The sequence below is a fragment of the Adiantum capillus-veneris genome, chromosome 17, assembly GCF_014529385.1.
Source record: "Adiantum capillus-veneris isolate H3 chromosome 17, ASM1452938v2, whole genome shotgun sequence".
NCBI classification, from domain to species: Eukaryota; Viridiplantae; Streptophyta; class Polypodiopsida; order Polypodiales; family Pteridaceae; genus Adiantum; species Adiantum capillus-veneris.
Genome location: NC_140947.1, coordinates 153,736,777 through 153,749,753, shown reverse-complemented (window position 1 = coordinate 153,749,753; position 12,977 = coordinate 153,736,777). Strand labels below are relative to the sequence as shown.

At 48.0% G+C, this 12,977-nt stretch overlaps 2 protein-coding genes across 2 annotated transcripts in view; both read left to right on the top strand.

Annotated features, from left to right (window-relative positions):
* The window catches only part of LOC147438354 (NADP-dependent D-sorbitol-6-phosphate dehydrogenase-like), a 69,543-nt gene extending 56,923 nt beyond the window's left edge, over positions 1-12,620 (top strand). The window contains exons 2-6 of the mRNA XM_086487655.1: positions 11,010-11,104; positions 11,174-11,291; positions 11,380-11,512; positions 11,617-11,836; positions 12,182-12,620. Coding sequence (XP_086343781.1) covers positions 11,010-11,104; positions 11,174-11,291; positions 11,380-11,512; positions 11,617-11,836; positions 12,182-12,412 — 797 coding nt within the window. The 3' untranslated portion in view covers positions 12,413-12,620. The remainder of the gene's footprint in view (positions 1-11,009; positions 11,105-11,173; positions 11,292-11,379; positions 11,513-11,616; positions 11,837-12,181) is intronic.
* Positions 4,941-8,142, top strand: LOC147438355 (uncharacterized). The gene has a single exon (XM_086487654.1). It carries the CDS (start codon positions 5,074-5,076, stop codon positions 7,996-7,998), a length of 2,925 nt encoding a protein of 974 aa, XP_086343780.1. The 5' UTR covers positions 4,941-5,073; the 3' UTR covers positions 7,999-8,142.
* Positions 12,621-12,977: the final 357 nt, after the last annotated feature.

The window sequence follows — 12,977 nt, the reverse complement described above, 5'->3', positions numbered from 1 at the left end:
CGCGAGCAGCTATTCGTGCCATGGTGAAGGAGCTATAAAAGCACCACATGCCCTCACTGAAAAGGAGGTTGCCAGCGCCAGCAAGAGAAGACTCTGCCGCCAGAAGACGCGAGAGATCGCGAGACTACGAAGCACGGAAGTCGCTTTTCTCGCGCAAGAGCGACAGGTACCTATTGTGGATTCGCCATACGAATTGTTGTCGTGTGTGTTTGCAGGTACTTCATCGCGAAGGAGAAGCGAGAAGGCTTCGGCCTACGCTTGGGAATTCCGGAAACGGAATTCGGAAATTGTCTGCGGAGTCTCAACTCCGAGTACAGACGGAAAAAGCTTGTCTCTCGGATTTCCCTTACGGGAAGGAACGACCATCGAGTCAGAGATTTAGAACGGAGGGGTTTTCTCCGGTTCTTATGCTTGTAAAAAGATTCTCCCTAATAAAGAATACTCTTTAAGGGGGGGACCAGCCCAACTTCTGGACCCCAGTACTGTGTCGATCTTCTCTCTCTCTCTATATCCTTTGGCTTCAGTATTAAGTGATAAATTCTATTTATCCGAGTATATTTTACATTGTTATGTGCTCCCGTTTGTGACAGCATGAGGGGTGTGCAGAGCATGTGCTAGGACATTTCAGAGGCAATTCGAGCTGAGTGGCTCACACCGCTCGAGCAGTAGCACCCAGGTGGATGGGAGCCTTCACATGACTGGAGGTTCTCATCTCAGTCCGGGCCTGCTCAGAGACTGTTCCATCCCTTTTCTTCGAGTTACAAGGTGAGGGACGCTTACAGCGAGTTGCAGTAGAGTCCCCGCAAGTGGCAGAGTGCTGTTTTCAGAGGATCCGAGTGGTGGGCATTTGTGGGAGAACTTGTGTCATCGATCGTGACCCAGCAGCTCTTGAGACTGGGCACTGGAGACTGTGGGCTTGGGAGTGCTGTCCACTCGCACGAGTACAGTGGGATCCTGGAGAGTGGCTTTGGAGGGACCCCTTCTCTTCTGCAAACCACCCAGGTGTCCCGTTCTTTCAGTACACTGTTCGACTGGGACGTCACATACTAGCAGCACAGAGAGAGGCGCGTCATGCTGCAGCACCTCATTAGCAGGGGGAGGGTCTCACAGCTGAGTTCTTGGCAGCCTTTTGGGAGAGTTGTGGGACTCCAGACAGCCGAGGCGAGTCACCTGTTTGAGTGGCTGGTCGCACAAAGAGCTCCAGCAGTTGGGAGCTGGCTTGTGCATAGTCGTCTCTCGGCTGCATGTGCAGCTTGTGACCATCTTGTGGAGAGTCAGCGTCACTGTTTTTGGGACTGTCCTTTCGCACAACAGGTGTGGCTTAGAGTTCTTCGGCTGATGCCTGCTCTTTCCACGGCTCGATAGTACACTTGGGGAGCAGCGGCTTGGTCCACCCTCACGGGCCCGGCACTTCAGTTTGAGCTATCTTCCACCAGCAGGATGATAGTGATGCAGGAGAGGCGACCTACACTCCATCCTGCCACAGAGCTTACTCCACAGGAGTGGTGCAGTGAGAGAGAGGAGTGTTGGGAGCTCATCAGTGGCTTGACACTCTGGTTCATCTGGCGGGCCCGTTGCTTCCGCATCTTTGAGGCTCGCCCTGTGCCACCAGCAGAGACTATTCGCGATCTTTGGCTAGAGCTGATCCACACCCTCAGAGGACAGCTCGAGAGACTTCAGGGCAGCTCCGACCGCATGCGGGAGCGCAGAGAGGCTTTCCTTCGACTATGGCGGACTGACCACGTGTGTGGCTTTTCCCTCCCCCCATTTCTTGATTTAGCCCCATTGTACATATGCTGGTTTTTCATTGGGAGAGTCTCCCCATCATGGTTGTTGTAGCCCTCTCTAGAAGAGGTGGTTGTAGCCCTATGGGCAGTTTCATTAACTAATAGAAGGATCTTTTTCTCGGGGAAAAAAAAAAAGTTGACACAACAGTATTTGGTAAAGTTCGGGAATTATCTCGCTCTTGATGCCAAGTGGATGGAGGATGACTAAGCAGATACTCCTCACATACTAGAGCTTTACCTTGAAGCTTTTGGTTTAGCACCAACTATTCCAAGGGCTGCCGATGAATCAACAAGTTGAATCTGGTGTGGTGCAGACTGCACAAGAGGGGAGTTACTTTGCTCTTTTGTCACAGGTTACCTCGATGGAATAAAGTCACTGATTTCTTCTGAGATTTCAAGGATACTGACAGGCTGACAATATTCTGCTTAATGACTTTATGTAAAGTACTTTGAAATGGGAATTCCTAAAATAAACCTGTTGTATGTGTTCTCTCATGTGTATATTGTTTGAGTGTGTGTCTGAAAGGCAAAATGGTTGTAGCATTTTGTCTTGTTCATCTGAGGGGTGATGTGGTCCTTATGGAGAGTCGCCTCCACGTGGCGGGACTGGATTCTAACCGAGGACTCTCCATTGCCTCTTAGGGATCTTCTAGCGGAGGGGCAACGCCCAGCCCGTGGAGATTTAGCCTACAAGCTTAACCCTTGTAGGTTTTGAACGCATTACACCCAAGGGCTCTCCCAAGGGTATTGAACGCACTACGCCCTCTACCTGGGCTAAAGGTAAGAACTTCTTACGGATGGGGTAACTCCCTTCCCGTGAGGAACCAGCCTACAAACTTGTCACTTGTAGGATGGATATTGAACGCATTACGCCTTCTACCCGGGCTAAAGGTAAGAACATCTTATGGATGGGGTAACTCCCTTCCCATGAGGGTCCAACATACAAACTTGTCACTTGTAGGTTGGGTATTGAACGCATTACGCCCTTTACCTGGGCTAAAGGTAAGAACATCTTACAGATGGGGTAACTCCCTTCCTGTGAGGACCCAGCTTGCAAACTTGTCACTTGTAGGATGGATATTGAACGCATTACGCCTTCTACCTGGGCTAAAGGTAAGAACATCTTACGGATGGGGTAACTCCCTTCCCGTGAGGACCCAGCCTGCAAACTTGTCACTTGTAGGATGGATTTTGAACGCATTACGCCTTCTACCTGGGCTAAAGGTAAGAACATCGCACGGATGGGGTAACTCCCTTCCCGTGAGGGTCCAGCATACAAACTTGTCACTTGTAGGTTGGATATTGAACGCATTATGCCCTCTACCTGGGCTAAAGGTATGAACATCTCTCGGATGGGGTAACTCCCTTCCCGCGAAGATCCAGCCTACAAACTTGTCACTTGTAGGCTGGATATTGAACGCATTACGCCCTCTACCTGGGCTAAAGGTAAGTCTCTGGAGGACTTCAGGAGGGCGAGGTGACTCACTTCCCTGAAGTTAGCGAAGAGCCCCGTGAGGGGAGGCCTTGGACGACTCGGGCCAAACCCCACGGGGTGCTTGGGAGGGAGGTGTAAAAAACTTGTCCCCCCAGACCTGGGTCAGAGGCGCTCCCCCTATTGAGCCACGGGAGGGGGAGAAAGGAGTGGTGGCTCCCCTGGAGTCGCGGAGGGATGAGTCTCAAGCAGTAACTCCCAATCAAGTGCAAAAGGGTGGGTGTGTTGTAAAAACAAAAACATCAGAAGGACTCACTCCATGGTGAGATCCAGACTTCACTTCCCGATGTGCGGGAGTGGGGTATGTTGTGAACCTCCCCCTTGCCGGCCAAGCTTGGGACGAGGGAGTAATTTAGTGGTGCCAACCCTTTGGACCTCGGGGGGATTGGAACCAAGGGGTCTCTCTCCCAGCCCCCCCCGCAGGAGAGAGTATTCAGGGGACCCCCCATGAAAAGTACAACCTTATATATAAACGCTCTTGCCCTCTAGCGCTCATTCTTTCAAAATCTTCTATTCTCAAAGCTACCTATCCTCTCAAAGCTTACTATTCTCTCAAAAGCTCTCAAAGTGATGACGAACGTGTGCTCAGCGAGTGCTTTAAGCACCCTGCGCGCGCCTAGTGGAAGGAACGAACTCCAACGACAACGCCGGACAAGGCCTAATGAGAGGAACGAACCTCAAGGGCTAACAGGTAGGATACCCGGGAGGCACGAACCCCGGGAACAATCAGGTGTGTCAGCTCCTACCTTGCAAAACACCTCAAGCAGGGGGAACGAAGCACTACATGAGGTGGGGGAATTTACCTTGCGAAGCGCTCCAAGCAGGGGGAACGAGTCACTGCATGGGGTGGGGGATTTTACCTTGCGAAGCACCCCAAGCAGGGGGAACGAGTCACTGCATGGGGTGGGGGATCTTACCAGGGCCTCGAGTGGGGGGATTGGACCCCCCACGCTTGGGGTGGATAGACCACCCCGCGAGGCCCATGCCAGTGACTTCAGACGAACGGAAAGAGTGTGCATGACATGTCTGACACTGGCAATGTTGAAACGCGGAGTAGCCTTTGGTGAATTTGGTCTAGTATGTGTTTGGGGAGCGGACAATCATATCGTCCGCAGCTTTTGGAAGCAGTTAGATGTTGCGAGAGTGGGAGCTAGTGTGATCAAATTTAGCAAGGTAACCAGCATAAGCCATAGGAATATACGCTTTGATCTCTATACCCACTCTCTTAGTGCAACTGAAGCGCTCGTAGGTAAGCTAGTTGCAGAGTAGCTCTTCAGCAAATGGAGGAGCAGGATGTCGAGACCTTACCGAGATCGGGCCCGTAGACCAGGTTTCACCTCCGCCACCGGGGACCAGTCTCTCAACCACGTTAAGGTAACCACCTTCAACGTTAACGGGCTCAGAAACAAAAGGAGCGAACTTGGGTCGTTGATGGGAACCGGTAAATGGAACATTGTCGGGGTGCAAGAGACCCGAATGTTCCAAGGATGTTGGCCTCTTAGACTCCCCGGCCATTCGGTCTTTAATGCCCTAGGCACTGCAAAACCAGGAAAATGTGGAATAGCGTCTCTGGTCGCGGTTGAGCTCAGGCTCTTTGAGCTCAACTTCTCTTCCCCGAATCAAATTTTCAAACAATTTTTTCCCAAAGGTTCAGGGGCTTGGATTCATGGCAATGTGTACATTCCGTAGCGCCAGTTGGGCGAAGCCAGGACAGTCGCTTTGAAGACCCTCGCACGAACGTTGGGAGTCATCTCGAACAAAAACCTACCGATAATTGTTGGAGGTGACTTCAACATGAAGACAGGGGCGCTGAAGAAGTGGCTACTGAGATGCGGAAGAGGATTCGAGAGCTTAAAGGTTCGAGGCTCAAACCTCACGTACCATTCCAAGTGGGGGAAGGGAAAGTCGGACATCGATCACTTCATCGTGAACGAGTCCGCTGCGAGTCAACTTCTCAACAATACAGTACAAAGGGGGATAGATTTGTCAGACCACTGGCCACTAGTGTGCCACCCACACTCTGTGGATTCGGGAGTAGCAGCCAAAGCTACTTTGCCGTCCGTACCCAAATTGGATGCATGTAAGATGGAGGTGAATTGCAAACTATTTCTCGATGACAATCGGTGGAATACTCTGTTGCACCTCGAGCATGAGGATGGACGTGCGACCCAACAGTGTTATGACAAGTTTGTCTCCATTGCCAAAGAGGCAGGAGCTCTTTCTACGAAGCCCCCGCCGAGGCCAAGGTCAGGTTGTCGACTCGAACCTCGGGCTCGGAGACTCATTAATGCGCGCCGGAAAACCTGGAATAGGGTGAGAACCAAAAGTTCGAACTCTAGGGCTGGCCGGCAGGCGATTAGGGAGTATAAGGCAATAGCACTTCGTGTGAAGGCCGCTGTCCGTGACAGTAACCGAAGATCCTTCGAGCTCTTCGTGGAAAAAGGGAATGAGCTCTTGAGGGAGGGTCAAATGAAGAAATTCTTTACCCACCTCAAGAAAATTGTTGGGAAGGGGCAAGGAACTATTGCCAATCAACCTTTGAACGCAAATGGGGAGCTAGTAATGGAACCAGAGAGGCAATTACAAGTATGGGAGGGCCACTACTCTAGGATCTTCGCCGATACGGACGGTACCAGCAAGGATCCTCTTGCTTGGTATGACAAACACGTGCGCATTTGGCCTGGTATGCCTGAAGTATGTGACCCGTTGAACTGGTACGAAGTGCGGGAGGCCTGTCGGCGGTTGAAGAGACACAAGGCAGCTGGAGGTAACGGGTTACCACCCGAATTCTTTAAGCTACTTGTGAAAGATAAGGGGCTTAGGTCAGATCCGCATAAGCCACGATCGGAGATGGGCAAGGCTTACTTGCACATGATTGAGGGCATTTATGATACTGGAGACATCCCGGCCGACGCTAGCGATGCAGTGATTGTGTCAATTCCCAAGAAGGGCGATTTGACCAACACTGATAACTACCGCGGGATCACGTTAATCTCCGTTGCCATAAAAGTCCTCACTACGGTCGTGATTAGGCGGATCACTAAGCTACTTGAAAAGAGGAATTTCTTCAATCCCGGCCAAGCAGGCTTCCGTACTGAGGAATGCATAGGGCAAGTCGCTTGTCTGAAAGAGATCGTGAAACTCCGTCACAAGGATGGGAAACCAACTTATGCGGCCTACATTGATTTCAAGAAGGCATACGACACAGTACCGCACGAGGCGTTGTTCCTAAAGCTCGCTGCGGCTGGCGTGCAAGGTCGAGCACTTAGATTCTTCCAAGCGCTCTACAGGTCCACCTCTGTTAAAGTCCGACATATGGATCAACTGTCGGATTCGATTCCGGTGCAGCGGGGAGTCCGCCAAGGATGCCCGGGATCGCCCTTTCTATTCAATATATACATCAATGATATTTTAGACGGAGATGGGGAAACATGGGGCCTGGAAGTACCTAGCCTCCTCAAGAGAATAAAAGGACTCCTTTTTGCCGACGACCTGGTTCTACTTGCTGACTCTTCTGAAAGCCTACAAACGAGCCTTGACAAGGTAAGTGAATGGGCAAAGACCTGGGGCATGACCTTTGGAATTGACAAATGCATGGTCACGGTGTTCCACGGCTACCTGCAAGATCTCTCTATGAGGATCTTTACTTTGGGTGGTGAGATGGTTGAAGTAGGTGAAACGTACAGATACCTTGGCATCGACGTTGACTCGACCTTTTCCATTGAACGTATCGTTAAAGAGCGAGCGGACAAGGGGAGGAAAAGTCTCTTCGCATGTCAACACCTACTTTCGAACCGAGCCATCCCTATCTGGTCTCGACTGACTGTTTTTAAGGCGTGCGTGTATCCAGTGATTTGTTATGGCGCGGAAATTATGGGGGCCCACGACCAGCGTGTCCTTCACTCTCTGCGGCGCCTCGTCGCCACCGGGATGCGAATGTTACTCGGAAAGGGAGCAAGGTCAACCTCTGTAGAGACGGCAACTCTCCATCACAAGTTTAACATACCACCCGTACCTGCCTTTTGTGGGGGACAACGAGCACGGGCTTTTGACAAGTACCGCTCGGTTTCATCTACTTGGATAGGCTCCTTGGTAAACAAGAAGCCTAAGAACCAACCGTTCAAGAAGTGGACTTGGACGACAAGAACCGAGAATTGGATGAATAAATATATCCCAGTGGCTAACTTCAGCACAGTACGCTATCACGCATGGGACAAGTGGGACGAGAGGCATTCGTGCCTGGCGTTGGAGCCCTATAAGGAGGCCGGCTATGAACAAACACGTGGATACCTGCTGCAGCTCAATAGGAGCACTGTAGTCAATAGAAAGGAGGAGAGAATGCTGGCTCTCGCGAGAGTAGGTGGGCTCAAACTGGCTGATAGTTATATGCGCGGACACAGCATTTGCACGCTGTGCTCCCAGTTAGAGGGTTGTTCGCTTTCGCATTTGCTGACGAGGTGTCCGGCGGCTGATGATTCTAGGGGGAGATGGCTAGACCGATTCAACTCCACCTTCAACGTACTCGACCCTTCGTTAGACCCTGAAGAAAGGACCGTTATCCTCCTTGGTGGGGAGGCTCGCGGGAAGCGGCTGCCCTTCTGGGTACGCCGTGATCCGCACTCGAGGGACGGAACTGCAGGGCACGTGCCTGTGGCGAAGTTCCTCGGTGAAGTTGTACCTCGGTATTTAGGTGCTCTGCATAGGCGGATGGGGAGATAATGCTCCCCTTCCTATGCCGTTATTTGAATCCGATCCCTTCCGGGGGAAATGACGTAATTCTCCCCAAGTGAAGCCAGATGAGCTACGAGAGCACCCAACTGCCATTCCCCCCCGGGGGGGTCAACTTCACCTAAAAGGGGGTTGGGAAATGCATAATGGGAGACATTACCAGCCTCAGCGGATGCCACCTGTGAGCCGACGCCCTTCCAAGCGGGTATGGCATTTCCTAGGGGAAAACCGTCGGGTTTCAAAGGTAGTTTAGTCAGAGTTACCCGGAACGCGGAACGGGAACGGCGACGGGGACCTTCGCGGAACGGGGGAACGCCCAGGGGTCCGGAACGGGAACGGCGCGGAACGGGAGGCATAGAAAACACCCAAATAATGCTTGAGAAGGGAATGGGTGTGAGGGGGTGCATTTTAATTTTTGAGTCCTTGCACACTAAAAAAACACCTAATGTTCATTGCAAATTTGCAAAAAACTGCCTATTTCTTCCCATTTTTGAGAGTTGGCCGTTCCGAGGCCGTTCCGGAGCCGTTCCGGCCGGCCGTTCCAGTATCAGGTGGTCACCCGGAACGGCAAAACGTTCCGGGGCGTTTCAGCTTGGCAGAGGGGGAGGGAACGGCGTTCCGGCCTTCTAGGGCCTGCGGAACGCATTCCCCGGTAACTATGAGTTTAGTGAGGTGAGCGATAAGTTACCTGGAGGAGGCAACTCCAAAGGGAAGACCGAAGCAAGTCCAGCAGTACCTGGGCCTCTGAACAGAAGTACTTGGTCGCTGTCACGCCCACCGAAATGGGTCTCTCAAGGGAAAAGTCATCGCCCTAAGAGTGTAGATAATTCTTGCCTCCCGAGTCCAGAGGAAACTAGTGGCAAAAGTGTCTACCTTCGGTTTCTCGGGGCATAGTCTTGGTCGTTCTTCTTGTCCACTTTTATGGTGGATAAGGGGATCGGCCGGGCTTGCTCCGCCCGACTCCGAAAACAAAACAAAACAAAAAATGTGATAGTAAGGACGTTTAGTAGATCAAGACATCTGTAAAAAGATTAGTGCAATCAGTAAAACTGCTTAGGAGAAGAGGGGCCCTGGCACCCTCATAAAGGCCCCTAGCCTAGTCAAAAGTAGTTACATGAAAAGTGTAGGGTCCAAATGCATATGGTGTCCAAAAGCAAGCACCTACCCCTTAGACGGAGCGCAAATCGCGAAAATCCGCACGGGCTGCCACCTTTATCTAAAAGTGTTTAGGCCCTCGGCGCAGTTCCAAAAGTTGGGATGGGTTAGGTTTTTAAACCTAACCCCTTCTGGGCCACTCGGCCAAGATCTGCAAGTTGGTAAAACTTCTTCTACCTCTTTGGCTAGGGATTTGGCTCTTCTGTGTCCTTCGGGCCATGGCACATCATGTCTTTGTGACATACCCCCCTCTTGAAAGAATTGTAATCGCCCTCTATTACGCCTGCAAAACAGACATAGGACAAAAACCAGATCAGACACTGACTCTGAGTACCGACATACTAGACCACATATTTCCAGCACTTACACGAATGTAGTAGTCACTAAAAATTTCTCTCGCATGTGTTGCATTAGATCTTTGGCTTGGGGTGTCCAAGTCTATTACAGGATATGTGAGAAAGTATGAAGGTATATTGACTGTGTACTGCTGCTCTGATGTGCTCTGATGACCTTTGTTGATACCGACTCTTAGACAACGAACTTCCTTTATTATGTTGGATTCTTGTTCTAGTAGAACTTGGTTATGAGCTGTGACATGGTCTGCCTAGCTTAGGCTTTCTTGACACCTTTGGTTTGTCTTTTTTTTAAAATCCCTCATCTGTGTTGGGAAACCCCATTTGGTTGGTGGTGACACTTGATTGTCTTGTGTACTTTGGTCTCTGGAAGACTGACTGTTGTGCTCGTTTGGAATTGTTTGTCAATTTCTACTTTGAATTAGAGCAATACTTAGAACCTAACTTGATACTTTGGCCTTTTTTCAAAATATTGGAATTTACTTGTCTTGAAAGAGTATGGTTGGAATTTCTTTCCCCTCTGATTGGCTCAGGCTCCCTCACCTTGTTATGCTAGATTAGAACTGCTTTGACAAGTTTACATTTTCTAGCTACAAGCTGAATAGGTCCTTGATAATTCTTATCTTTAATTGGCTCCTAGAAATATGGCTTTTTGTGTTGCTCTTTTGCCATAATGCTGAGACCTTTTTATGTTGGATGAAGATCACTTACTTTGATGTATATGCATGTATTGATTTAGAACTCGTTATCATTGTCCACTCTGATTATGGTAAGGCCTTGGAAATGACTTGGTGCTTTGGCCTTTGTTTCAGTAAATGCATCTACTTGTCTTGTAAGGTTATGTTGGGGATGCTTTTTCTTCTCTTACTAGCTTTGGAATCCTTTACAATGCATATACTCATTTGGAACTGCTCTTGCAGATCTCTACTTAGCTGCAATATATCTCAATACAAAAATCAAGAAGAAACTTTCTTTACTTCAAAAACTTATTAAAGTTTAGGATGGTAGCTAATCTACTAATTTTGAACTACAACATTGATCACAACTGATAGGTTTTTTGACACAATAAAATGTATCCAAGGCTAACGAATCTGTTGTTTTGTTTATATGGATGCAGGTGAGAAATCGATCTTTTCTTAAAAAGGATCCGACCTTGAAGATGAAGACCTATTTCATCTCTAGATTCATTTTTTTTCCAAATTTTAAGATAATTGGAATGTTGCTTCATTTTGACCATATTGTACATTAATGATTTGAATGCAAAGAAGTTTGTGTACAAACACCTTGTTGTTTAAAGTCAGTTGTCTTTTGAACATAGTGCTCTTTTGTGTATAAGTATTATCTTCAATACAATAACACAGACAAGCAAACAAACAAACAAACTATATAGGAAGAAACCAAGTGAAAGAGGTTGTGCGTGTGTTGTATGAGATGTTCATCATGTTTATAGTTTGTTGCATATGACACTAACATAATTGAGATGACTTTTTACAGCTGATTATAAGAATGAGAAAGAGGTTGGCCAGGCCCTTGCGGAGGCTTTTAGACAAGGGCTAGTAAAGAGAGACGATTTGTTCATAACTACCAAGGTTGAAACATCAACTTTTTCTATTTATTATGTCCATAGTATATCTACTAAATAGGTTTCAACTTGCCAGCTTTGGAACTCTGATCATGGACATGTTCGTGAAGCTTGTGAGGACAGTTTGAAAAACCTTCAACTTGATTACTTGGATCTTTATCTGGTTCATTTTCCTCTTGCAACAAGACACACAGGTAACATAATTAGTCGTTTAATTTCTCTGGACTTGGCTTTTGTAGCGAGCAGCATAAACATTGGATGTGTACTTGACTTGGTGAAAAGGTGTGGGGTCTACAAGCAGTGCATTGGATGGTAATGGGGTATTGGACATAGACGTCACAATTTCTCTTGAAACGACCTGGCACTCAATGGAGGATCTAGTTTCTGCAGGTCTTGTGCGAAGCATTGGAATAAGGTAAGACAATTTTCTTCTGCTTTAGGGACCTGGTAATTTGCCATAGCTGCAACTTTATCCTGATACATTTTGTCATGTGTTCTGTTATTGCTCTTTTCGGATAGCAATTATGACATATTCCTCACTCGAGACTGTCTGGCTTATTCAAAAATCAAGCCGGCAGTGAATCAGATTGAGACTCATCCATACTTTCAGAGAGATTCACTGGTCAAGTTCTGCCAGAAGCATGGGGTTGTAGTTACAGCACATACTCCTCTGGGTGGAGGTGTTGCAAACAAGGAGTGGTTTGGATCTGTCTCTGCGCTGGATGATCCCGTTATCCAGGTACATTTGAAAGAATGCCCAATTGAAACCTCCTAAATGTCAGGCCTGTCATTGGTGGTTGTCAGGGTTGTGCTTTTCTTAAATGTTAGGTGTTCTTGCATGCAATCTTGTGAATCCTGTTCTTGTGGTCTGAAGTCTAATCATTTCTGAGGTGTTTGCCTGAAGCTGGGTAAAAGAAGAAATGAGCAGATCTTAAAGGAGCGTTGGTTGCCAGTAGTTTATGTGAGGCATATGTTTAGACAAGAGTTGTGGACTTGATGCTGTATGCCATGCGTGATGCTTTGATTCACCCCTGTTGTCTTTTCTAGTCTTGAGGGATTTACCTTTTGTCTCCTGCCTGCTCAGAAAATTGCAAAGAAATATAATAGGACCCCCGCTCAAATTGCTCTTCGATGGGGCATTCAGCGGAAAACAATTGTGATTCCCAAGTCCAGCAAAATTGAACGACTGAAGGAAAATATGGACATTTTTGAGTTTGAGCTGTCAGAGGAGGATATGACAACAATGAAAGGGGTGGACAAGAAGTTACGCACCAACCAACCTGCTGTCTTCTGGGGCATTGACTTATTTGCATAAGCAAGATGTGAAATAGCATGTTTCTGAAATGTAATAAAGATAATAGCCTTTCATTTAACGGGCTGGCTACATTAATTAGAGAAGAAATTAAGGAGTCGTCAGGTCATTGCTGAGAGGAGCTCAGGTGTGTAAGGATCAACTCAGCATATAACCTCAAAGCCCACAATCCTGGTTGTTTGGCTGTGGTAAATAACATAAGGTTTTGCCAGCCTGGTCTTGGGACGATTGCTTTATAAGTAGTGATGACAATGACATAGGACTGTACCTCAACCACTGCCTTCAATAACTGTTTCAGACTTTTGACCTATTTTATCACATTATGTCTGGAAAGCTAGAGTGCATCGTCATGCATGTAAGAAAAATGCCCTATATAAAGTAAGAATACTGCAAGGGATACATGAAAAACTGGTGTGAATTGGAAGTAGTCGTCTCCGTTTTGAAGCATCGCTCACAAATATTATATACAACCTTGACTATTATGGTTCTACTGTTTATACCTGTAAGTTGATGTTGCTCTGGAATTATGTATGTTTTTGAACTCTTACCTTGATGGCTTATATCCCTT

Excerpts from the sequence above, each read along its gene's own strand:
- LOC147438355 (XM_086487654.1), top strand. The coding sequence starts at position 5,074 with ATGAAGACAGGGGCGCTGAAGAAGTGGCTACTGAGATGCGGAAGAGGA.